This window comes from Engraulis encrasicolus, chromosome 14 (assembly GCF_034702125.1).
Source record: "Engraulis encrasicolus isolate BLACKSEA-1 chromosome 14, IST_EnEncr_1.0, whole genome shotgun sequence".
Taxonomy (NCBI): domain Eukaryota; kingdom Metazoa; phylum Chordata; class Actinopteri; order Clupeiformes; family Engraulidae; genus Engraulis; species Engraulis encrasicolus.
The window spans coordinates 11,936,200-11,963,699 of NC_085870.1; the positions used below are offsets into that span (position 1 = coordinate 11,936,200).

At 45.5% G+C, this 27,500-nt stretch overlaps 1 protein-coding gene across 1 annotated transcript in view; it reads right to left on the bottom strand.

Moving 5' to 3' along the window:
• Positions 1 to 21,813, bottom strand: part of adamts9 (ADAM metallopeptidase with thrombospondin type 1 motif, 9) — a 58,521-nt gene extending 36,708 nt beyond the window's left edge. The window contains exons 1-16 of the mRNA XM_063214933.1: positions 20,370 to 21,813; positions 19,576 to 19,967; positions 17,400 to 17,562; positions 14,652 to 15,028; positions 13,851 to 13,934; positions 13,600 to 13,724; positions 13,397 to 13,437; positions 12,777 to 12,882; positions 10,865 to 11,011; positions 9,835 to 9,976; positions 8,988 to 9,092; positions 6,766 to 6,911; positions 6,117 to 6,298; positions 4,141 to 4,277; positions 907 to 1,024; positions 367 to 462 (exon numbers count right to left, since the gene is read on the bottom strand). Of these exons, the coding sequence (XP_063071003.1) occupies positions 367 to 462; positions 907 to 1,024; positions 4,141 to 4,277; positions 6,117 to 6,298; positions 6,766 to 6,911; positions 8,988 to 9,092; positions 9,835 to 9,976; positions 10,865 to 11,011; positions 12,777 to 12,882; positions 13,397 to 13,437; positions 13,600 to 13,724; positions 13,851 to 13,934; positions 14,652 to 15,028; positions 17,400 to 17,562; positions 19,576 to 19,967; positions 20,370 to 20,472 (2,464 nt within the window). The 5' untranslated portion in view covers positions 20,473 to 21,813. The remainder of the gene's footprint in view (positions 1 to 366; positions 463 to 906; positions 1,025 to 4,140; positions 4,278 to 6,116; positions 6,299 to 6,765; positions 6,912 to 8,987; positions 9,093 to 9,834; positions 9,977 to 10,864; positions 11,012 to 12,776; positions 12,883 to 13,396; positions 13,438 to 13,599; positions 13,725 to 13,850; positions 13,935 to 14,651; positions 15,029 to 17,399; positions 17,563 to 19,575; positions 19,968 to 20,369) is intronic.
• Positions 21,814 to 27,500: the final 5,687 nt, after the last annotated feature.

Below are 27,500 nucleotides of genomic sequence, written 5' to 3' on the forward strand. Positions count from 1 at the left end.
GGTGGCCGAGTCGCGCTGTGTCGGGCTGTAGGCCTACCAGAAAACCGGCAGTGGAAAAGAGGCAAAATGCCCCCGTTGAGAAACACTGGTTTAGTGTATCAGGCTATCCGAGCTGTGTACCTGTGGAAGAGGTGGGCAGTGTTGCCAGATTGGGCTGTTTCCCGCCCAATTGGGCTGCTTAGGATGGCAGTGTGCGGGTAGATATGGCATTTACCCGCCCAATTTTTGCCATAGAAATCAATAGAATTGGGCGGGATTTTGTGCTTCTAGGCGGGTTTTAATCATTTTTTGGGCTGGAAATCATCCTCATCTGGCAACCCTGGAGGTGGGCCCCGGGAAAATGAAAGACGATGGCATGTATCTTACCGAGGTAGTTGTCATCCTCTGGCTTCCCTGAGTAGCTATGTTGTCGCACGTCAATGTTTGTAGCACCACTTGGTATTCGGACGACCACATTGTAACCTGGGACAGGGGATTGAGAAGAAACAAGAGTGCAATGTCATGTCACTCAAACCTGCTCCTGTGAGTTCTGCAAATGAGAGAGGCCTTGCAACAGCGCTTTAAAGATATACTCTTAAAAAATGTTTCCAGCATCAATTAGTCTGAGTGGTACCTTTTGAGGAACCTCATTCAGTTAATTTGAGGCAATAGTGAAATTTCCGCCTTGGGGACAAATATATCAATTTGAGCTTGAACTTGGACATGTAAATAACCATTTGTGTGATTTCATTATGGAATAGCTCAGCACATTAGCATCTGATGCTGTGAATTGTTAAAATTCTAATATGAAGTACATGTCCCATAATGTGATTGTTTAATACAAAGTTTCCCCCCTCCATACAACCGTCCCAGAGATTAAAAATGGCTCATTTGAAGCAACTTCTTGGCTGAGAGACCACCACATACCATAGTGAACGGTGTTGAAAGTGCCCGCGACGGTCTTGCATGAGGAATTGTCCCCACCGCACACTCCGCACTTGTCCCGTCTGGCCTTGGAGTTCAACACGTGGTCACACCCTGCTTGCTGTGGACAGTAAAAAAAATAGCAGTGTGAATATAACTCTTACAAAGTTGAAATTAACTCCATTTAATGTTAACATTTTCAGGATTAATTCTCCTCAATATTGTATTGACCCATTGATGCCTGATGTTGCGTTGCGCAACATTGGCCCTGACGCCTGGAGCTGCAATACGCAACATTCAGGCTCATGAGATTTGAGACAACTTTATTAAAAATCTCTGTTTGTTTGAGATGAATGAACACATTCTAATGAAAGGTGAGGGTCATAGCGTTCAAATGCAACTTAGGGCATATTTTTATGTGCTTCAGGAGCTGAGATATTTAGGTTTTTATAGGCTGAGGGCAGCTTTTCTTAAAAAGGGCTCAGGCATTCAGCACCCTTTTTGCAGGTGCCTTAGGCGTCAATGGGTTAAGAGTTGTAGAGCTAATATTACACTGGCCACCTGCAGAATTCTACACTGACTTTGGAATCTCCTCAGTTGCTGTAAATACTCTAATATGGATTTAAATAGTTTACTTATAAACTGTTTACTGAAATATTGACACGCCATTTCTTACTATGTAGATGTGGAGACTGGAGAGTCCGAGTGTAGTGGAAAGCGCGCACATCCAGCAAAAAAACATCAGCAGGTGCCAAATAAAAAAAACGGTCACATGTAGGAGCGGGAAAGGATCTGCACACTGCTTGCAAAAGACTTAATTTATTTGGAGCAACGTTTCGATCATAGATCTTCTTCAGGCATCTGTGCAGATCCTTTCCCGCTCCTACTACATGCGACTGGAGAGTCAGACAGACATCTTTCTGGATGAAATGAAATGAAAAACTCCCCCCAGTCACACCTATCATGGTCACAGGCTATTCACTGTTCCTCTTAGGCAGTGATTCTCAAAGTGTGGTCCGGGGACCACTGGTGGTCCGCGTCAGAGCTCAGGTGGTCCACAAGAGGATTTCTACTTTTTCAAGACAAGTTAGAAGTAGGCTAAACATAGCTGAAGTCATATTTTCATTACAATAAGACAGTTAATCTGTGAATAAAAAGTAAGTGATCTGCATCGAAATTAGTGTCAAATTAACGCCTGTCAACTGTCAATTCAGCTAAGAGGTGGTCCCTAAACTTTTTTGGGGAGACAAAGTGGTCCTCGGTCTGAAAAAGTTTAAGAAACACTGCTCTTAGGGGAGACCTAGTGTGAATAAGCATGTCAAAGTAAGTACGGAAAGTATGTTTTTGGACTAGCCAAAGAGCACTCTGGGGTCCTATGTAGCACAGAGGAGGACACGGATCCGGTGGTGGGATCCATTTCTCTCTCTTATTCTCTCTCTTTCTCTCTCTCTTTCTCTCTCTCTCTCTCTTATTCTCTCTCTCTCTCTTATTCTCTCTCTCTCTCTCTCTCTCTCTCTCTCTCTCTCTCGCTCTGCACACACAACCAGGGACCGAAGTACTTAGTGGGCGGCTCAGTGGAAATAACATTGATACAGCTGGGGTTGGCGTGTTTGTGTGACAGAGTAAAAACAGCGTAACTTTATGTGCTTATACTGTACAGTACACGTCTGGATTGCTACGCCGCTACGGCGAGGTGCAGGCCATGTACTGTACGGATTCATACACGTGCAAGCACGCACACAGAAACACACACACACACATACACGCACACACAAGTGCGCACGCACACATGCACGCACGCACACGTGCATGCACGCGCACACACACACATTCACTTCCACAAATGTTCACAGGGCACAGAGAAAGACACACATACATCAATCGAGAGATATTTCAAGACATTTTCGGAATAGGATATGGCACAGGGTTGGTGGTGGCTCCCAAAGCACTTCTTAGACATTTCCTCTGGTGGTGTGACATTTTTCACTTCCTGCCGCGCTCGAAGTGCGAAACACTCACAAGGTAAAAAGAGGGGACCCCACTTTGACCCTCCGAAGCCGGTCTGTAAGGTGAACTTTCCGGGTTTAGAATGTACAAATATTTGAGAACGTGAAAGGGAGAAGGGGAGAGAGAGAGAGAGAGAGAGACAGAGAGAGAGAGAGAGAGAGAGAGAGAGAGAGAGAGAGAGAGAGAGAGAGAGAGAGAGAAAAAAAGCAGAGCCCTAAAAGCACAGCTTTCTTTAGAGCTATAGACTAAGCAAGGAATCTGACGAGGACAAAGAGAACCTTGCTGGTCCTTTTTTGCGATGCAGCGTATACAAATCTGTGGTATAGTATACTGCACTACATCCATGGCTGACGTGCCCTTGAGTAAGATATTTAACCCCACATTGCTCAAGGGGTTGCTTTGGATAGACAAAAATTGTACACCAAGGATATCGATCAATGTGTTATGCCTTGTCCACACCAAGAGCGACCTATGCTGCCTGGTAGCGGAGGTAGCAGAAGAAGTTTCGCCTTGAATTCGCTGTATTCGCTTTGGACGTGACATTGACATGTTTGATTTAGCTAATCACATAACGGCTCTGGCTTGACGGCCTGGGACATTCAGAGTTATATGAACATTCCAATTGGTTTTCGCCAAACCGCGTCACAGCTCATTACCATAATATTAGCTGCCTTTACAGTGTTCAAATTCGCTCTGGTCGCTCAGTTTGCTTCGCTCCTGGCGAATTCGCTCTGGTCGTGCGCCCTCCATAGAGAAATAATGACTTCAGTCGGTCAGTTAGCGTAGGTCGCTCTTGGTGTGAAAAATTAATATCTTAGCCTGACAAAGGAGAGAGCACGGGACAGCGATGCACAAGGTAACACAGGCCCACAACGGAGTTTATCTCCTCAAAACTATACCAGAGAGAGTAGAGAGAGAGAGGTTCCATTGGCCCATTGTTTCTATATTACCATCTGGGAAACGGTGCAGAAGCCTGAAATCTCACACTACCAGACTCCAAAGTAGTTTCTTCCACCAAGCAGTTAGGTTACTGAATTCATGTTGAAGACAACAAGGCACTTTCTTTGCACCTTTTATCCACCCCCCGCCCCTCTTTTTTTTAATTTTTTATTTTTTTAAATCTTTTTGAGGACACAAAAACACACAACAATTTTTACTCTTTATAGGCTTCAAACCTATAATAAGACGTAATAAACTAATCTTGAATCTTGAATCTTGAAGACAACTCACCCGACAGAGGCCTTGTACACAGATGTCATTGGTGTCTGGGCCACAAGGGGTGCCGTCAGTGACCCGGTCCCTGAGCTGGTAGTATGCTGTGCTTCCCGACACCCGGCAGAACAGCTTACAACGGTCCTTCATCAGAACTGGGAGAGAGGGGGTCAAAGGACACGACATTAGCAGGCGATGTTATTAGGATACATTGCATTATAGTACAGGACACATTAAAAGGACACTGTGCAGGAAATGGTCGAAAAAGGTACTGCAACTATGCTGCTAATTGAAACTGGGTTGCCTATTGCCAAATTTAATCTTTACATGAAAGTTTACTAAGTAATAAACAAATATTTTCTAGTATGGTCCAAGTACAGTCATTTTTGCAGCTAAAAATGGCTATTTTCCGGAATTCAAAATGGCGGACCATGTAGAAGATCCCCCTTTTCGTGTATGAAAAATGCAATTTTCCAGTCATAATGAATACTTAGAATTTGATGCTGGTGGTAAGTATTCATGAAAAAGGTAACATTAGTAAATGGGCAGCATGAATTCTGCAAATAAACAACAACAAATCTCACACAGTGTCCCTTTAAATTGTATAGTAGCTTGTGGTATAGTATAACACATCCATGGCTGAGGTGCTCTGGTTGTATCAAAAGTGATTTACAAAAGATCGCACAAAGGAGCAAAGCAACACACAAGTGTCCAGGAAAACATGGGAAAAAAAGATATTAAAAAAAACAGTGAGAATTGTAATGAGGCTTTTTTTTTTACTTTTCTTTACTTCTACTTCTGCTTTACACACCTCTGGTGCTAAGTTGAAATCTAGTTCATGAAAAGCCAATACGAAGCACTCAAGGCAATGGCTTAAAAAGAGGAAGATATTCCTACTTCAGAAAGTAAATATTCTCCCACACATTTTCTCCAACTACTGTATGAATCTAATGATCACACAGCGCATCTTGAAGATAGATCAGCCGCTTAGTGAAACGACCTGTGCTAAGTGCAAAGGCAGACAGAATATGTGGCAAGACTTGTAAATTCTGAAACCCAGGATGTCTACAGACAATGAGCTCTGACAGTACTTGCACAGACCTCTAAATTCTGAAACCCAGGATGTCTATAGACAAAGTGTTCTGCGAGTGCAATGAGCTGCTTTGTCATCAGACCAGGGAATCCAAACGACACAGACATATTCCTTGCACTGCATCACTACAGTACGGCAAGTCCTGCTCCGTGTGAATATGCTCATCACGTGTGACCAAAAACAAATGTAGAGACAATCCACTGATTTCCCAACAGAGGTCACACCTTCTGCGTATGATAATATTTCACATGAGGGAGAGGGGAAGCATGTGTTCCCATTTAGTTTCATCTCTCACATCACCAGTTTTCACTTGCTGTCGGGTCTCCACTAGATTAAAGAGCGGAACTACGGAGGCCCGCCATTAGAAAAATAACCAAACCTCATGAAAGAAGCCTTGTTTATAATATATTACGAATGCAAGTTCAGGCCGGGGCTTTGGCAAAACCCAAAGGAAATACTTAACAGCTTGCACAGTTCAAACAGTTTGAGATGCATTAAGTGATTATAACTGTAAATAATCCATATCACAAAGACATAGATGATACCGTCCCTGGCAGCACAGATGGGCTTCATTAGCTGTCCCTTCATCTCTTTTCTTCGATGTCCTCTTTGCTTACCTCCTATTGTAAACATTTTAATCACTATTCACTACTGCGGTATGGTTTTCATTGAGTCTTTGCTCGTTATGTCATCAGGCTTTGTTTTGCTTTGTTTTGTGAAAGTTTAATCTAATAGATGATGGGGCATTGGGGATATAAACCAGGAGTGAATGTACTCCATGGAAAGAAAGATATCTGGCGGGAAAACTGGGAGAGGGTAAGTGTGAGTGGTATGCAGTATCTATGGTTGAGTAAGACTTTTTTTAAGAAAGAAAAAAAAGTTGTCTCCGGGGTTGCCTTACTTCCACTGTATTTTGGCACCCAGCGAACGTTAGGAGGTAGAAGGTTGATGTTGAAGTGCCTGCCATCGAAAATGGCACATTGCTCCTCTCGGAAGTCCTTCTTCACTTTGGAGCATGGCTCAGAGTTGCAGGAGCGGAACTTCATTCGCCTCCCCACACAGTACTTCCCACCGTTCCTCGGCCTGCCCGGGAGTTTGAGAAAAGATAAAGAAAGAAAGAAAAAAAGATAAAAGAAAGAAACAAAAATGGAGAGTTATCAATCGACACTAACACATCCCTCATCTGACAGCTTCCTTCCAGCCGTATCTCTCCTTCGGCCACAGCAGCCCTTCCCAGCCCATTCCCATCTGTCTTATGACTTTCAACATGGTGGACGATTACGTTATCGCGAGTACCCAAAGTGATATCATTGCTTTCTCATGCCACAAATGGCCCTTGAGGATGTTCAAAGAGGGGGGATTTTTTGAACGGGCGGGTGGTCAGCCACAGTGATGGTCTACTTATTCAGCCTGTCTCTACCATAGGCCTGAGTAGAGGAGATGTAGAGGGTTTTTCTTTTTTATCTTGTGTTTGTCAAGGTACGCTGACATCTCCTTGGCCCCCGTTCACAGTCTGGTTGGCGTTGCCTGACTACAAAGTCGGTGCTTACACGGGTCGATTGCACTCGCGCAGGGCGATCTTGATGCCTCCGCTGCAGGAGCGAGAGCAGGTTCCGAAGGGGCTCCACACCCCCCAGGCTCCGTCCACAGGCGCCGCGTCGTGCTCCTTGACGATGCACAGACCATGTTTGCAGTGCTGGGATGAACAATTGAGAAAAAGACAAACCAAAAAAATATATAAGGACGAATGACAGAAATGTTGAGCAGTCAGCAGCAGCCTCTTATATCAGTGAGAGAAGATGAATGCGATGAGGTGAAATGTGTTAGTCTTTCAAATACATCCAATGAGCAGAATGAAATAGCAGGCTGACAGAAATGAAAGAGGTAATCACTGCAGGAGAGGAATGTACAATCCCCTATACCATGTAGATATATCCATCCACAACATTTTACAACATGAAAATCCACATAATGCTCTAGGGACCTCAGTGTGCTTTAGAAATGCCATCCCCACAAAATGTCAGTCACGCTAGTGAGAGTAGCTCTACAAACTCATAGTGATGCGCACAATGGTGAGTGATACTTTTATAGGCGAGCATTTGACTAGAAATTGGCTTTGGCTAATAAAACAGCCAAGAAAAGAAACCCAGCCATCTGTGAATGTGCCAATCAGCCTTTTCCGAGAGGAAGGACTGAATTAAAAAAAATGGTTTGTGGGAGAAGAAAAGTGTTTCTTGCAACGGCTGTCGACTGATTTTCTTTAATAACCCAACGTCAACATTTAACAGCCCTCCTGATGCTGCTGCTTGCAGAGACAGAAGAGAGAGAGAGAGAGAGACAGACAGACAGAGAGACAGAGAGACAGAGAGACAGAGAGAGACAGACAGAGACAGACAGAGACAGAGAGACAGAGAGACAAAGAGGGAGAGAGAGAAAGAGAGAGTGAAAGAGAGAGAGAGAGAGAGAGAGAGAGAGAGAGAGAGATGACAGACGGAGAGAGAGAGAGACAGAGAGAGAGAGAGAGAGAGAGAGAGAGAGAGAGAGAGAGAGAGAGAGAGAGAGAGAGAGAGAGAGAGAGAACAGTGTGGGATTCTCTGCAGATATACAAAGTGTAAACACAAGCACAGAGCCCCTACAGCATATGTTCAGTGGGCAACCCCAAAACCCACTTGACTTGTGCAATCTTTCATGTCAGGTAAACAGGGAGGAAGTGGAGGCTGGAAAAGTGGTTAATTAAAACCCTCCAGCATGCCACCGCCACCAGACAGGGGAGACACAGCAGAGCAAGAGCAGAGCAGAGCAAACCCACTTCCCACAGCCTCACATACGCTCAGGGCCGCTGACAACTTTGGCTGGACCCTGGGGCAAAGTCATTTGAAAGGGCCACCTCCCCTCCACTACATATACACTCCCACTCCCACTCCCGCATACTATGTAATGAGGACCCAATTCTAGGACAACTCTCTTCCTGGGCCCGTGATAACTGACCTGTTTGTAATCCCCTCCCCGACCCCTGTCGTTTTCCCTGCTTACTTGCAGCACTCACTGCCACTCCGGGCACTGCTACAATTTATCTTTTGGCCTTTCTGAAAACTTTGCAAACCTTTGTACTGGAGACAGAGTGCAGTAAACCCACTTCCGACAGGCTCACTTACAGGACAAGTGCTTAGCTTACAGTTATGTTGTCCCGGGCCCAGGGAGAGAGGGCTCCAAAAATCGACTCCCTATTACACTTAATGTATTTGGAGGGGGGCCCCATCAGATGATTTTGTCCCAGGCCCAGTCAAGGCTGTGAGCGGCCCTGCTTACAGCACTCAGTTTAACATGGGGCTCCTGCTACAACCCTTCAAATCTTTTGACCTAAAACTTTTTGAAAACTTTGCAATTCTTTGTTTGTTTGGATAAATAAAAGAACTAGTCTGGAAAGCATGGAAGGAATTTTCTAGAATGCAGCTTCAAACACAATGGCATTACTACTCTCTAAGCCTTAGAGAGTTTCCTTACGCTATTTTTGAGTTTGGTAATAGTAATAACGCATCGTTTTGTCTCTGCATATGTGTTGCTAACCTAAATAAAACAATACTTCTGAATCCTGTCACATGATCAGGCTCTGCATATGGAGAGATGACCAATGCTTCACTCCACTGTGTCATGACTTTGTAAAATGGTAAAGCGATCATGAAAAAAGGACAAACAAACTTGACGTAAGGCAACATGTGTTTTAGCATGTGGTGTTGTTGTTGTTGTGAAAACATGTCATGTCCACACTTGCCTTCCCAGGGGCGCAGTCGGTGCCATCTGCCCAGGGCATGTGATGTGTACGGCAGCCGCGTTGGGCTCCCTCTGGGCTGGTACACCACAGCCTACGGCACTGGGTCTGTACAACATCCACAAAAACACACACATGAGACACACGGACACACACACACGTAAACAGACACACACACACGCGCATACATATGCACGTGCATGCACACGTACGGGTGCACACACACGTGTATGTACACACACGTAGGCACATGCACACACATGCATACACACACACACACACACGCACACACACACACACAGACAGACACACACAGACACACACACAGACAGACACACACACACACACACACACACACACACACACACACACACACACACACACACACACACACACACACACACACACACACACACACACACACACACACACACACACACACACACACAAAATCAGCCCCTTTCGCGCTCCTCTTTTCTGTCCAACTCCCTTTGCAGAAAAACATCTCGGCTATGTGCAACTGACCATAACTCACTGGACGTGCCTTCAAACAAGTGTCCCGAACTTAAAAGCATTCGATGCAGGGAGAGGAGTTGAGTAGAACTTTAAGGTAAGCTATAAGCCTACCAGGGGCACATGTTAACGGCCTTACGTAAGCACAGCAGAAGAAGTGCACTCCACTCTGCTTTGCTTCCTCGAAGGCGTATTTTCTTCTCTTAAGACATTCCCATGAGTCATGTATACAACTTTAGGTTAAAGGGCTACGCGACTCAAGATCACTTTGTTTTTGATGGGATAACGCAAAGACAATACATACGCTAGATACAGTAGATATGCTACTTATTCTTACCATGTACGGACAGACTTGTGTCCCAGGCCCGAATATCAGCTCACACTGTTTGTTGACGTTGTAGATACGGCCGGGCAGCTGCTGGGACAGACTGTATGCTCGAGACACCGGCTCGTCAAGTAAGCACTCTCCATACCCTGTGCTAGTAAGAAACAACAAGAGCAAACGGCTTTGAGGAAACAAAAACAAAAAGACGACATCTGCAAAAAAGCATATTCAGTGGCAGACATGCATAACTTGACTTCATAGAGCCCAGTCACGTGCAAAGAATATTAAACAATTCTGACAATAGTGACAATATTCAGTTGGCTAACGAGTCATGTAAACTCTTTATCGTTCCGAATGAGGCCGTGTTTCCTTAATATTCCGGTTGCAGAACGCTGTTTGACAAATGTAAAAGGAATATTCCGGATCTTGTTACAATCAAATTCTGAGTGCGTTTATATGCAGTTCAGTATCCCGAATATGAGGCATATCCCGGTTATGACCGAATAAGGGTTTATTCGGGATACTGAAGTGTTTATATGCTCAAACGCAAATCCGGGATACTTAATATCCCGATCATATTCGGGATACTGACCTGCATGTATACGTACTCACTGACCATATTCCGTTTGGAATCAGAATACGCTGTGCATGCATCTGCGCTCATTGTCTTGTTTTCTTTTTACAGTAACAGACATGTGACCCGATGACCTGAAGGATATCCTGTCCTCTCTTAGTCCTCAACTACAGCAGCATGTGTAAAGGACTGATTACTGTTGCAGATACCAAGACAACAATTACTCATGGAGTGTGGTTTCTGTTGCAGCAACGAGAGAAAGAAAGAGAAGAGAAGAGAAGAGAAGAGAAGAGAAGAGAAGAGAAGAGAAGAGAAGAGAAGAGAAGAGAAGAGAAGAGAAGAGAAGAGAAGAGAAGAGAAGAACCAGCCCATATACTCAAGAAACTTGGTGATGGCAGCAACAAGAGAAAGTAAGAGAAGAGAAGGTAAGAGTAGAGTAGAGAAGAGAAGAGAAGAACCGGTCCATACTCGAGGAACTCGGTGATGAACTTGCGGCTGCATTTGGACCACATCCAGGGGTTGGTGTAGTAGTTGAGCGTGGGGGCCATGACATGTTGCTGGTTCTTCACGCCATCCTCCTTACATTTGTTACTGTCATCATGGGGCATGTTGAAACTGTTGAACAAATACACTAATTAATATAAAACAGGAAAAAACAATGAATGCAACCAAAACAGACAGCAATGAACTTACTAAATAAAGCTGTTTGACAGCTGTGCCAGGACCAGTTAATGGTTACGGGACCTAAATTTCTGTGATTAATGTTACTGAGGGAGGGAGGAGGGACTGAGAAAGAGAGAGAGAGAGAGAGAGAGAGAGAGAGAGAGAGAGAGAGAGAGAGAGAGAGAGAGAGAGAGAGAGAGGGAGAGAGAGAAGAGAGGGGAAAAAAAATCAGCCTTTGGTCCTTGAAGGACTGAGGCACATGACAGCTGGCCATGGCCCGGCAGACCTACTGACTTGAGTTTCCACACAGACACAGAGTTGCAGCGTTGAGAGGCGAGGTGCACAGCACAGCACAGCACAGCACAGTACTGTACAGTACCGTACAGTGCCACACTGTGCACTCCTAAGCTAAGGCCATAATCAGCCTTCTGGCAGTGATGTCACGCCCTGACGCGGATAAGCACGGAATTCAAAAAATCCCATTTTTTGCACATGGGTTTGTGGAGGGAGAGAGAGAGAGAGAGAGAGAGAGAGAGAGAGAGAGAGAGAGAGAGAGAGAGAGAGAGAGAAAGAGAGAGAGAGAGAGAGGCATTTATTTTTAAAAGCAGCATAGCAGGTGGTCTGTCTACTAGTACCCGACTGCACCAGTGTTTAGCAGTCTAAGGCTGTGGATGTATAAAGTGCTCTGTGCTTTTTTTCGTTCTTTTATCCATCTCCCTGACAAATCTCCCAACATATTTGGACTTGCAGCCATGATGTGGAGGCTGCTCGTGAGGACTCGCAGCATTCCGCCGAGGTAGTTTACCTCAGCACCGGGTTCAGCCTGTTAACTCTCTGACAGCCTAATATGGCTGGCAAACGGAGAAGTCCCCGCATTACGGAGAGAGAGAGAGAGAGAGAGAGAGAGAGAGAGAGAGAGAGAGAGAGAGAGAGAGAAAGTGTGCGTGCGTGCGTGCATGTGTGTGTTTGTGTGTTGGCTGGGGCTGTGTAGGGGGAGATCTTCTGTGCAAAAGTGGATGAGAGACCCAGAGACCAAGAGGAGAAAATGTTCAAATATACTCACAACCACAGACCATATACAGTGCTGTGCAGTATATACCTAAAAAGTTACATTTGAATGCCACCATAGGCTCTGACAGTCACCACTATGACTTAATGCCTGCGATGGTGTACACACTACAGACAAAAATACTGGATATGAGAAAGATTACGCAAACCACGCCCACTCAATGCAAAAGCGTGGGCTCAAGTTGGGTCTCCTAAGGGGTCGTTGTCCCCTCCTTCTTCTTCTATTTTTGAGGTGTTTGCTCAAGACGTGCGCTACCGCCATCTACAGCGCTAAGGGGACTTGATTTATTCTCAACCTCAGGACTCCGAAGGTCTCCTAACCGAAGGTCTCCTAAAGGGGCGTTCACCCGACATAAAGTGGATACCGGAAAAGAAACAAAATGACGCTTCTTGGTTAGATCCAGTTTCTTTGCTACACTGCTTCAAGAGCTGTGTTTTTTTATCAACAGATTGCCTGAGTCTCGCCTGGTGTCTGGACAAAAACAATGAACACCATTGTGTGTCCGAAAGTAACGCAAAATCAAAAGAAAAAACCCTGACGTTATCTGAATCGAATTACTGAGGAGACTGTTAAAAATGCATAATGACACGGTGTCAGGGGTGTCAGGAGTTGAGAGAAGAGGCAAGGTGAACTACAAGGCATACTCACACATGGCCGAGCTCATGAGCAATGGTGAACGCGGTGCTCAGGCCGTTATCCTCGCTGATACTGCAGCTTCTGTATGGGTCGCAAACTGTGCCAAGCTCCGCAAGACCTACAGTACAAAAAAAAACAATCGTGATTGCTATCATCATCAGCATCAGCATCATCATTGTTATCATTGCAATCATCATCATCATCAATCACCATCAGGAGCGGCATTGCCATCATACATCGTCATCATCATTTTTTAACCCTTTGAGGAGTACCATCACAAATATGTGATTAGAATTTTGCCAAAATTTTGAGTTCTCATTATGATGTCATAATGTCTTTGCAAGATTTTTAACACAGACGTCTATGGGAGCTGTAGAGTGTTCCAGTAAAATTCTAGAAGAACCTCTAGAAATTCCTTACAAGATGTTTTCTGGGCTTTTGGGCCTCTATTGGAGATACAGTGAGAGAGAGACGGGGAAAAAAGTGGGGAGAGAGAGATGGGGAAGGATCGGCAAAGGACCTCAGGCTGGAATCGAACCCGGGTCGCCGGCGTCATGCTACGCCTCAGCCCCTTGAGCCACAGCGCCCCCATAGTGATACATTTCTGATGAGCTTTCACTAAAGCACCTTACCAAGTGTATCACATTTGTCCCGCGCCCGGCAGATGTCTTGCCTGAAAGGAGAACATCACACAGCTTTTTAAGAAAAAAAAAACTACAAAAACATTCTAATTGTCGTAAGATAAAAGAGTGTAGGGTGTCCAATCAGACAAATGAACTCGCACATGCTTAAGAGGCCGTAAAATAAAAAAGGCTTCAAGAAAGAATGTTCCTACCTGGTTATGAGGATGGCTGTGTCGTGGTGGGAAGGATGGTTGTCATCAGGGTGATTCTGGCCTTGCTGCCATATGCAGAAATTCTTCAGAGTGGTCTGTGCGTTGAAGGACACCATGGGCCCTTCCTAAAGATCAACACATGTTTTTCCACGGGGCAAAAAAAAAACACCCACCACACATGAATGTCATTATCTCTGCACAAAGCGTGGTCTTTTAAAACTTAAATTGCAAGCGAAGGACGACAGTCTTACCAACTCATTGTTTATGATAACCAACTTCACAATGGCAATGTTGATCAGATTTCCAATGCTTGGGTCCTTGTATATTGAGGACACCTGTTGAGAGCGTACAAAAACCTCACGTTAGCATATTGTGTGACAGGCGCTAACACTTCCCAAACATCCGAAAAAACAGTGCAAATATCCATCCTCCAACATACCGTGGAGACTATTAAATTACTATCTCCTGCTGTTATTGCGATCTGCACCAGGAAAACTAATTTGTTTGGTTGCAAATATGCCACTTCCCCTAGAGTAAACATGCTTACTGCTCTGACTTAATAAGATGCTGACTGTGGTGCCCGTCTGACCCCTCAGTACTCCTGTACCAAATGCAGTTAGGATTAAAAATGAAGGTCAACCAAACCCCACCAACCCCCCCCCCTCTGCACTCAAAAGCGCACAAATACCCCGAGCATACCATACGACATGTAATAAACCTTGTGTTATTCTTCCACATTCATCAAGGCTGTCAGACTACACTACCTCATGCTGTCCACAGGTCCTGAGGGTTTGAAATTCCTACCCTCTGTACAGACTACTACCCCCCCCCTTTTCCTCCCGCCGTCCTCCTCCCCGAGCCCATCTCATCTCATCCACCCAAACAATCCCTCACCACAGCACCACCACCACCACCACCACCACCACCACTACCACAAACACACACTCCCACTGCTCCGCCGCCCGCCCTCTCTCAACCCAATGTTGACAAATAGTAAAATATCAAAGGGGCCATCAAAAGAGCCCCTCCATGGCCAGCCATGGGGAACTCACAATGGACATGAGCGTGAGGATGTAGTGCTGGAGGTTGCCGCCGTGATGCTCCACCATCTTGCTGTCCGCCACCACCATGACTTCTACAAAGCGCGGATAGGAGAGGAAGCGCTTTGATCTCCTGTGAGGTCCTGAGTCACTGCTGTCATTAGCCGCCGCATGCTTGTTTTCGCTGGTGGGGGCGAGGGTGAGGTTGAGGTTGAGGCTGGGGGTTGGCGGGAAGGAGGAGGAGGGCTGCAACGCTGCTGCTGCTGCTGCTGCTAGGAGCCCGTTGCTCAGCCTGTCCAGGTCAGCCTGCATCCCCACGGAAGGCCCCTTACTCGTCTGCCCCGCTGCTGGCTCTTTGGGGGGCCTGGCTGCTGCTCTCTTCTTGTGTCCTGAGGAAGAACATGCACGGGAAGATAAGATGACTTGACCCCGAGAGGGAGAGAGAGAGAGAGAGAGAGAGAGAGAGAGAGAGAGAGAGAGAGGGAGAGAGAGAGAGAGAGAGAGAGACAGACAGACAGACAGACAGACAGACAGACACAGGCAGAGACAGACAGAGAGAAAATGTGTGTGTGTGTGTGTGTGTGTGTGTGTGTGTGTGTGTGTGTGTGTGTGTGTGTGTGTGTGTGTGTGTGTGTGTGTGTGTGTGTGTGTGTGTGTGTGTGTGTGTGTGCGTGGTGTCCATATTTGTGTGTGTGTGTGCATGTTTATGTGTGTACGAATGTGTGGTAGTCTATCAATGGACAAGTGAAAATAGTCTAACAGAACTAGCACATTGCTGCATAAACAGTGAGAAATGTCATTTTGACTCCTTTGTGTTTGTAGAACATGTGAAGAAACGGACAACAACAAAGCTGACTTTGACTTTCAAAAACCTCAAAACTGCAACGCGACGCGCATAACACGAGCCGGCACATCAGAGAGAGCGAGAGTGAACTCGAAGGAACTTTTGGCACAGCAGTCGGCTCGCTCTCACTCATTCATCCTAAAATAATTTTCATTCCGCCGCTTGGCCGCTGGAAAGATTACAGGAGGCAACTGGCCTTGGATCAGCTTTGTTCGTCTGACAGGTTCAGTAATAAGGTTCAAGGAAGTCACTGGGTTAGGTTGGTGGTCTATTTCCTTTGGGGGGGGGGGGGGGGGTTTGTGAGGGAGAGAAGAAAAGAAAAAAAACTTCAGCCCTTGGGGCAGTGGGAGGTGCTAGGATAAAGGGGTCAAATTAGCTTGGCCCTTTGCCATCACTCCAAGACGGAGCAATAGCGCCGTATCTTTTTGATATACATTTCAGCCACTGCACGTAGCAATGGTGATTTTCTCCCAAAATTGGGTTGACTGCAACAAAAGAAAAACTGTGTGCTCGCCCCACATGCACAAGACGGTCTGTGCGGCACATTTGTTTTTAAATGACTTTAATCCGAAGATTGCTATAACAATGAAACATACTCTCCTGCCACAATATGGAAGCACAATAGGTCTTTCACAAGAACTTGCACTGTCCTGAATAACTTTCTATCCTAGTGTCTTCCTCGAGGATCATTATTTCCCCTACCTATCATAATATCAAGGGGATATCAAGCTACACAAAGGCACCATTGAGGTCTGTGAATGCATGGAGATGTGAATAGCTGCATTGCACATACTGTATGTGTGTACAGGCACATACACACAGACAGGGCTCTAATTTAACCCCTTAAGACACGGCATTATACATTAGCTGTTACCAGAATTGCAATGATCAAGTCGTAATGTATTACTTAAGGCCCCGTACACTGTCATAGCACTGTAGTACTAGTTCACTTTCAATGTCTATTACAGCGGGCCACAGGAGGTACGACGTGCATTAAGGGGCTACCTTTTTCACCACCAGCCAAAACGAGTAGCACAGCAGTTCCTAATTTCACTAGCCAAACACAAACTCAGCAGCGGGTCAAACTGGCATGTAAAAATTGGTCTTTTCTACCAGCCAAACGGAAATTTCACCAGCATTTGGCCGGCTGGCTGGTGTTCATTTAGATCCCTGCACACACATAACCTAACCTACATGCTTGCACAATTCACAAATTTATTTTCATAAATCCTTCAGATGTTGCAGTAGGCACCATGTCATAATAATGTGCGCAGTGCGTCTTCACGGTGCTGCTATCAAGCTTCCCCATCGGACCAAGAGGAAGTACAGAGTCAACAGCCCTCCGCGGTAATGAGGACCCAGATTAGTGATATCAAGCAGCATTTCAAAAAACGCTTCTTTCCTGTGCAAGCAACTCGAAAAGCTGCCGCTTTCACTTTGTACTCGCCCTCCACTATGACAGTGGGGTGGGTGATGAGCTTTGCAAGAAGAGACACATGGTCCAAGACTGGGCTAAAAGGCTTCTTTGGCTGCACACCAACTGGTGAATTTAGGTCACTATCTGACCCACGACCAACAGATCCACGTTACATCAAGGGCAGAGGAATCCCCGATTCACCAAGGGCTACCTTGATGGTCCTTGCTGCATCTTCCAGTATGTGGCAGTCATCTTACATTTTGTGTTAACATGTTATCATTCTTGTTCTTCAGTTACTTCAGGGTAGCACTTTAATGCAGAAAAAGCTTAACCACATCATAACGACATTGTGGTGAACTTTGCCAAGAGTCTTAATATATATACATGCAAGTAACAGATGAAGACACAGACATGATCATTTTTTATAACAACTACGTTATAACAGAAGCATAACAGAGGATTTTACCTGAAGACATTGAAGTGTTTTTGTTTTTTTTACCTGAAGTCTCACAAACGTCCTCCTCTGTCTTCCCAGCCTTCTTTGCTGTATCCTTTCTATACACAATGTGAGGTTTATTGTGTTCTTCTTCGTAATGTACACCATTGTAGCTGTGAAGGGGCTCCACAAAATACTCCCCTTCTGGTGACCTGAAAGTGCCAAGCTTGGGGGGTACAGGAAGGGATAGGGTTTCAGTTCACAGGTAACACTTTGTAGCCACAAGCACACCTAATAACATGTGTCACCACTGGAGGAGAGTAAATTGTGTGTGGGCTTGCAGCTTACTCAAAGTCTATATGACAGGAGGAATGAATGAACACACATGCCCTAGAAATAGCTATTTCTAGAACATTGCATGGATTACACTTTCTGGTGGCTTTGATGTGTCTCAAAGAAGAGGTTTGAAAACAAATGCCATAAAAACCCATCACCATTTGTGTAATTTGGAAATATGGCGTGATCATAGTGGATGAGGAGAACATGTATAGGTCCTACAGTGCATGTCTTATGTGCATGTCCCATGTCTTATGGTTTGGGCATGACAGCATCACAATAGACAAGCCTTGAATACAATGGAAACTCTACAAGGTGCAAAGAACAGTTCACAAACTGTATCCGTGCACACACACTATTGCAATGCCGATGACATCCTGCATCACCACACACCACACACAGTGCAAGCTAAGCCAACTTCCTAGTTGAAATTCCTGAACTGGAGGGATGTGGACCGCCCTCTCTGGGACCAGCCTGCCCCTGTCGTGCCAAAAAGCGAGTGCCTGCCAAAACACGAGTGCCCTCATTGAAACCAATGCAATTTTTTGAGGAAAAATTATACTGTTTTTTGCAGAATTAATTACATCATTTATGAACTAAAAATATGCTTATGAAACAGTACTCGTCCTCCACTTAATATGAGCTATTTCAATGAAACTGTATCATTTGTTATGACAATTCTTAGATTCTTTTATGGAAATAATACCGAAATTGTAACCAGTTCTTTGTAATACTTCCAGAAGGAATGTAGATGCTTTATTGATAGGCTTTCCATCTTAAATTGTGTTGGATTTATCGTCAAAAATGGGTAAAAAATATCTGAAAAATTGGTCATTGGTTTCAATGAGGGCACTCGTGTTTTGGCAGGCACTCGCTTTTTGGCACGACATCCCCAGCTTCCAGCAGGTAAACAACCTCATGCTGCGCAACACCAGCGGGTCCATCTGACAATTTAACCGTTGAATGTCGCGAGGGAAAACATTGATTCTTGAAGCGACACCTGACCTAACCGAGACGACTGGGATTTAGGTTTTTTAACATGTGAGACTCGGGAAAAGAGTTTTTACCGCGTGAACAACAAACACCAAGAGGCGGTAAGACGCGTTGTTGTCTGTTTATCGGTGTCTACGATCACCTGTCAAAATCGACCCTATAACCGTAGGGCTTTGTGGTTATTACAATAGCACAGCTACGAAAGTAATAAGGGAAATTCAATTTTGGGATTTCCATAAATTAAACTTGGTAAGGTCACATTAAAGAAGAACTGTGGACTGTAAGCCTGGGCTATAGGCTAAGTTATAATGATAGTCTATTGTGTAGTCCAAATTTGCAGATTAATCAAGAAATAACGTTTGTACGCACTCCATTCTTAAACGTTGTTTATCTTAAATCTCATTGCGCATGGACTTGCCCCTCATGACATCTTGCCTGCCAAAATTGGACATTACTGACGTCAACACGCTCGCGCTGCATAACCACTGATGTGCGTAACACGTCATATCGCGCTTAATGAAAGCATTTCTGAATAGAGTGCTAGAGGTTGACCCTACCAAGTTACTGATATCAATGACTATCGTGTACTTTTGGACACGTCAAGTACTAGAAGTAAAACTATAACACAGAGAATGCACTTCAAGGCATAATTTAGAGTACAATACATTGCTATTCAACAGTTATTAATTAATTGCCTATACATAATAAGCAGGGATAACCTATAAGCTCTGAGTCACTTGTGGCACTTAAACTTATATATGTTCTAGCTGAAGTAAATATTATGGCAACATCACATCACTGTTCGCAACGGTACCTTCTATAGGTCCCGCGCTGCAGAACTCGGCGTACCCTTGCGCTCGTGTGCGTCATGATAGGCTATCAATTTGGAGATAGCAGTATTGAAACTCACCAAACCGGAGCAGAGGCTGATAACTGCTGTGTGCCCCGGATCTGCATTCACATGCCCCCGATAGAAACAGTGCTGATAATCAGTCTCCTCCTCCTCATCCGCGCTCTCTGGTGAGAACTCCGAAAGGTTACCACTTGTGGGTATTCCAAGTATCGTAACAGTGTAAAGTGGAGCGATAAATCCCGACTCGAGTGTCAGGTTGAGGTGGTAATTCTCTCCAAAAGCAGAAATTTTATAATGGATGTTCGGTGAACCCCAGTGATCAACGATGTTGTCCTCTGTGGAATCAGTACTCCGCTTTTTCCGTTTGAAGTGTGCACTTGTAGGCAGCCTGTCACCGGCTTCATCCACTCTTGATGGAGTCGAAATCTCGTATGCACCAAAAGCGTTTACTGAAGGTGAGAAATGAACCGGTTGTGAGAATTACTTTACAGACATGAGAACAACGCTACAGTACCTTGTGTGACTCAAGGCACACCAGGCAAACAGTCGTGAAAAATGCACATCAACTTGCCTGACATTTATTGTAGTGACAGTAATGTATGGGCCATGTAAACATGTTTCTTGCAGTGGCCGCTATAAATTAGGCCACGAGAATTAAGAAGCAAGAACTAGAATCGCTGTCATTCAGTATCCTTACTCTTAAACTGAGTTGAAGATCATGTGCCCTGGAGAAAGTCATTCATTCTCAGCACCGGTTACCGTGTAACTGACAGTGAATTGAACCTTACAAAAAGGCTAGAAAAATATCCAAACCGAAATCTTTTTTTAAAGTGTTTGCTTAAGTATCTTACCTCTACTAGACGTCGGCGAACGTCTCCCTGTTGTTGATGCATCTATAATCAACAAGTCAGGGAGCAATGTAAGAAATCCTATACCCCAGAAGAGCACATGCATGATTGTCCACAGTTAGACTGAAAGCAGCACGCCCGAATACACTCTCCTTCCCTGGCCGTGCTCCGGTCACTCTCCGCCGCTGTATTCCAACTCTCGAGAGTGTCTCCCTCATCCAAAACGTCTACCTTCTACTTTTCTGATATGGGTTCCTTGGTGATAATATGCTCTTGGTCGGAAAGTGTCCTCGGATCCCTTGACGAACATGCATACTGTAAAAAAGGGGGTCGATGCACGGACAACTGTGGTGGGCTTCACTCACAGATTCACTAAGAGCCTGGGCGGGATTACAAGTGAAGGCAGTGGAAGGTACATTACTCTCCCAAACACGCCTCTTTACTTAATAAAGCCACTCCTGTTTTCATACTACACTTTCTGCACTCTTTGGCTACGTGCCATCCAGCCATCGATTATCTCGTTTGCGCGTATTCCATTCCAAACAGGTTTACATCCTAGCCGTTTGGATTTTTTCAGCTATGAATTCCAATCAGTTTCGACGCACTGGTTGGCTGGCTCTCACGTTTCCTGGAATTAACCCTCTAGAGACTGTGGGGTATCACCAAAAGTTAAAATACTGCTAAATATGCCATAGGACACTAATAACTACCTTCTACTGACGTATAGCGGTGCGCTTACATCGGTTTTTCCTAGATTACGTCCACCGAAGATCTGAAGTCCTTAGAGAGACTTGTGTAATTGCTAATTTCCCAACCCATTATGACTTCCCCTTTCCCAAACTATTGTGCCTCTATGGCCGAATAATTAGAACACGAATGTAGGTATAAATGTCTCCCACCCACGTACAGGCGAGTAGAGCGCACGGATGCGTTATTGCGCACAAGTGCAACGCACACGTTTTTTTTTTCTCTACACGTTTGAACACAGTAACCGTCCTTCCGATATCTGTTAAGAATCTCAATAATATTTCCCTAATTGACAACACCGTTACATGCATTTTCTGGAAGAGTTAGTAGGCCTATATCAGTGGTGACGTGAAGCTAATAGATCTGCACGAGCATGTACCTGCAATGCACGTGACTGTCTGACATCTCTCGGCGTGTTTCACGGAAAAAATGTATCATTTATTTAACGTTTATTTAAAGTGTATTTCTGCTGCCATGTTAAGCTCAGTCCATGCCAATTTGCCAATGTATGTTAAATCCATTCAAATCAATGTGAAGTCACAGGTTAAGTTCATAGGTCAAACACTAGGGTGTAAATTTGTCCTCACTCTTGGATTAGAGTGAGGACAAGTGATTAGAGGTGGCCCCAGAATATGCAGGGAGGTTCACATAGTCCATTCATTCCTTCTTTGCGCATTAACCAAATAGTAAGCATTGTCATCTGGTGGGAAGTTCCACAACTCTAATGTTGTGTGTGTGTGTGTGTGTGTGTGTGTGTGTGTGTGTGTGTGTGTGTGTGTGTGTGTGTGTGTGTGTGTGTGTGTGTGTGTGTGTGTGTGTGTGTGTGTGTGAACGGCTGTGTTGTTCCTTTCAGTAAAACCCCAGTGTATGCAGTAAAAGCAACATGACTTCTGACACAGTGGTCCTTTGCATCCCGAAGACCTTACAAAATGACCCCCACGCCACCCCCCATCCCTCGTCCATTTACAATCCTCTTCTTTCCCAGAACTCTCCATAAACCATGCACTTTACTTTAAAGAGGTCACTAGGAAGTAGTGCACCCCTTCCCCATGATAGCCCCCCCCCTCCCACCAAAAGAACCTCTCCAAAACCTTCAGATCTGAACGGAATAGCCATGCGTGATGTGGACAACTTTTGTTTTGTTATGGTTTTTTTTCCGTTTCTCGTCCATTGATGAACTCGGTGGCTGTGATTCATCTAAGAGCACACTTCTGTGTGATCTAGTCGAGTGCATCTTGCAGCAGCAGCAGCAAATGCTCTCAATGACCCCTGTGTCTGAGTAAACTTCGCCGCCCCTTTGATGGCCCGCTGATAAGAGAGCTGGGGAAGCTTGAATGGACTCTGAAGGAGCTGCCGCGGCTTTGTGTGAGCACTCCAGAAGGCCGGGCCATGAGAGAGGGTCCCGGATGGAGCAAATTATTCAGAACGTACACAGATTTCCACCTTCTCCACGTCTCTGCTTGACTTTGATGTTGGCCGCCAGGAGCCATGCGGGTGGGTGGCCAGGGATTGGATTAAGATGGCCTGGGGGCCCCCTAGACTACAGGTTGCTGTGGGGCCCATAGCCTAGGGGGCCATAGGCAAATTTCACGACAAATTTACATAGACAGTGTCTTAATTACGGGCTAGGAATTAACATGGATAACATGTCTACCAACAGTACTGAACACAAAATATACATTTTCCAATACTGTATTGCATCTTGGCACAATACTGCATTTTTTACTTTTGACCAATCAGGGCCCCCTTGGCTGCAGGCATATCTAGCCTGTGCATTAAGCCGGCCCTGTAGGTGGCCTCAGACAGACAGACGTATTTCAAGTATTGCTCTAGTGACGTTATTCAAGTATTGCTCTACAGAAGAGCCGATTCATGCTATAGCACGGGTTGCACACATACACAACGCAGTTCATAGCTCATGAGGTGTATGTAGACGCAGCATCAAGAAAAACATAATTTTTTCCCAATTTATTTCACACTTAATTTGAATGTACATGTTGGGACAGTTTTGGTTATGTGAAAGATCAGTGACCAAGTGCTGTAGCCTATTTAGTCTGTAACATTGGCTACGTGATGATCATGATGTGAACTTGCCAAGAATACGGAAAAGGTGTTTTGTTTGTGTCAAGTTGTCAAGACAAATACATCTTGACATGGTACATTTTGCAGTGTTGTTTCAACACTTACAGAATATGATCAACACTTTCTGTTTTAAATTTGGCATTTACTGTGCAGGTAATGTCACTTTGAATAATGTCAAGTTCTCATAAGGACATCTCAAGCAGATGTCAGGTTGTTATGACAAAGATGACGTCTGGTAATATCACTGATTAATGGAAAGTTGTCAAGACAGCTTTTGGCAATGCTATTTTGATATTAATGTCATGTTATCATAATAAAGACAGCTCAAACAATGTTCACATTAGCCAAATGACACTTAACGAGAACACTCATAAAGTGTTTTTTGACATTGACATAACCTGTATGACCTGTCATGACTGTGTCATATCGTGATTATGACGGTAGATTCAAGTAAAGAGTTGCCAAGTTCCTCTTGCTTTCTTGTTGATGTTAATAGACAATGACGACAGGCGTTTACGTACGTATCGGCTCACGTGCATTTCTCCTTGCAAGATCTGGAACGAGACATGGCGCCCCAAATGGTCCTCTGCGTTTGCTAACTGTAGTGGTCAGAGCCACACAGCACATTCCAAGGGGGGTTGAGCCGGGTCCCACTATGTCTGGGGAGCCGTTTCTGGATTCTACGCTGATCCTCACTGCTTGGGCGCAACAGGGCACATTTTTCCCACAACAGCCCTGGGTGCATGCGTGTGTGCAGGGAAGCTAACAGGGGGGGGGGGGACAAATGGGGTCAGTTGTCCCAGGCACTAGGGAAAGAGGGGGACACAGAATTGGCTTCTCATTCCATTGTATGTATTGAGAGGGGGGCCCTTTCAGATGACTTTGTTCCCGGGCCACGGCAAAAGCTGTCAGTGGCCCTGCGTGTGCGTGTGTTTGTCTGTGTGTGTCTGTGTGTGTCTGTGTAATGGCGCAAAAGCCAGTCTTCAGCATTTAAAAAAAAATCTACATTGCAATAGCATACCAGACCATCATAGGACTCAAGCCCCTCTTGTACAGCAGTTGGATCCTAAGGTGTATTTGCTAGCCTTGAGACCTTTTTTTTTCCCCCAATGTATTTCCGGTCGTACAGTGAGAGTGATCCTCCTTAGCCTGAGGGAGGTGGATGGCAGGGCCAGGGGAGGGGGGGGGGTTGCAGGGGAGGGCTGCTGGAGCTAGTGGATAGAGGCCTGGATTGTAGGGGAGGGCTGCATGTCGGCGGGGGGGGGGAGGCTGGGAGTTAAAAGGCTGGAGAGGAGCGAGGCCGGGCCAGTGGGGAATGAGGTGGTTCCTGTGAGAGGAAAGTAGGGCTTTGATAAGTGAGGCAGCCTCTGAAAGCGAGTCTCTCTCGACAGTACGTGCGTCCCGTGCTTTGGAGACAGAGAGAGAGAGAGAGGGAGGGAGAGACAGAGAGAGAGAGAGAGAAAGGGAGGGAGGGAGAGTGAGGGAGAGTGAGAGAGAGCGCTGCAGCGGTTAATTGGGGAAAACATTCCAGCATGAGCACATGTATGTAGATGTTTGCAAGCCATTATATTGGGGCAAACTTGCATGTGCAAACTCAAACCGATTCGCACACACATGCACAGTCACTCACACATTCACAATGTTCGCCACACGCACACTCACACACTCTCTCTCACACACACACTGGGTGGAACCAAAAAATGCAATTTTGCAACACAGATATCCAAATTCTGGCAAAAGACACTGATTAGAGCATTGCCATTTTCCTTTTAACGAGTTTAGCAGCAAGGCCTGTGACGAAAGCACATATTGCATTCGGAAACAAAATACCATCCGCTACTACAGTGGTTCTTAACCTGGGGTGCGGGCACCCCCTGGGGGTGCGCCAGACATTATAGGGGGTGCGCGGAATGTTGTTTGTGTTGAGGTTGTGACCAAAATTCTGCTTGGAAACATTATAATTAGGCCAAATCTAAGCCAAATTAAAACACGTTTTGGTCCCCATTTAAAATGATTAAGGTTTTCATTAATATCTCATGCAAAAATCATTGTAATTCATCACTAAAATCCTTTTTTTAGTGCGTATACACGTTATACACGTTGGATTGGGGGTGCGCGGCTAGTCTTCTGAACAGGTAAGGGGGTGCATGAAGAAAAAAAGGTTAAGAACCACTCCGCTACTAAGGCAGTGTTTCCCAACCTTTTTTGTCTCGTGTACCCCCTAAGCCTTTTTGCTGTACCATGAGCACCCCCTAACCAATGCTATCTATATCTTTATCCCCCATTCAAATGTCATATTACATTTTTCCAAGTACCCCCTGGCCCTGAGGTGTGCTCGCGTACCCCTAGTGGTACACGTACCCCTGGTTGGGAAGCACTGCCTCTAAGCTATTCAGTCTTCAGCTGCAACAGCTGAATGGTCCTCAATGTCGAATGGACAGCGAAAGAGCAGACCGCTTGCACAGTTACACAGTTGTCTGGGCTGTCACTAAGTTGTCCTGCAGCTGGACAGGGGATCCCATCCAGGAAAACGTCAACAACAGCGCCTGCTCTCTCTACGGAACAGCAGCAACCTCTCCATATCAGAGCAGAGCGTAAAGGCGTAGAGCAGGGTTGCCAGATGAGGCTGATGATTTCCAGCCCAAACAATTCTCAAAACCTGACTGGAAGCACTAAATCCCACCCAATTCTATTGATTTCTATGGGCAAAAATTGGGCAGGTTTTTCTCCAAAATCCATTTTTTTCCCGCACACGGCCATCCTAAGCAGTCCAATTGGGCGGGAAACCGCCCAATCTGGCAACACTGGCGTAGAGCAGAGTGGAGCGGAGAAGAGTGGGGTTCCATTACCACTAATGAAGTAAGCCTAAACACACATGAGGGACGTCAATACACCTAGCTGCAGGCATGGTCCAACCGTGGGACCGTCCAGTGGCGGATTTAGCCGTTCCGGGGCTCAAGGTGAACTTAGCCAGGGGGGCCAGGGCTTGACATTAACTTTCATGCTTGCCGGCCACTGTGGCTAGTGGTTTTCCCGAGTCACTAGCCATTCAGGTATTCTACTAGCCACAAATTAGATTTTTTTTACCATGAGGCTGTACATCTAACCTCAGAGGTTGAGGTGCTTAAAGCAAGAAGATGAGTGCATGGGTTTCTACATGGAAATAAAACAAGCAAATAGAAACTGAGTAACTGAGCTTTTTCTTGAACTTAAATACAAGCAATTGATACACAAGGGGCAAAGTGCAGAATATACACTATTCTGATATGTCATACCATAAGCTACCTGCCAAATCGGCTAGTGACACTGAAATTGTTACCAGCCACAGCCAAGTTCTACCAGCATTTGGCCGGTTGGCAGGTGCCAGTGTCAAGCCCTGCTGGGGGCCTTTCAAATCCTTACTTTTAACAAGGAATGGTGAGTGGGCCACTGGTCTGGGGGACCCTGTAGTTTGGGGAAGATAGAGCGGCCCAAGGCAGCGGCCCACCCTTGCCTCTATTGCAGTGGTTCTCAAACTTTTTGTGTCAAGTACCCCCTGAGAAAATATTGAGCTCTCCGAGTACCACCTTGACAACCAACATTAGAATATTGCAGTAAAGGCTTTCCATATTCACTTTTGCCAGTCAATACAGGAGAGATTCATAGTGGCATTCCAAGTACTACCAGAGATGTCTCAAGTACCACCAGTGGTACGCGTACCACAGTTTGAGCACCCTTGCCTCTATTGTAGAACCACCCTGGGACCGTCTTCTGCGAAAGACAGCTTGATGGTTTGTTAGTAGCCACCGCCACCAACCCACCACCCCACCCACCCTTACTCGTTAAGTAAGGCTTTTAAGCAACCATCTCCAGGATTCCTAAAAACCTGTCGGGGATTCTCAGAAATCCATGTGTTTATCCATGTGTCCAGCTGAGCACGTGAGTGAGTTAGGGCTCTGCCCCCTTCGGGAGGTTGGTTGGAAGGACATGTTAACTCTTCCACAATATCATTACATAGCCATGGTGGTGGACCAGGGAGGAGCCTGGGTGGTCACTGTCAGACAGTAAGGGTTTGGGGCAATTGGAGTAGAGCAATTAGTGGGTAGGTAGTAGTGGTGGAGGTGGGAATAGGGATTCTGTATGTTGGAGGGTCGGGGCAACAAATGATGGGTGGTGTGTGTTGGTGGGGGAGTTGGGGGGGGGTTGTAAGCACGTGAGGAGACTATGCGGTCCTCTCTCAGTGAGAAAGAGAGACGGTGACACGCAAGGCCCCCTTGACTTTGACTTTGACTGGTATGGAAGCTGACACATGGCTCATGAGCTGTG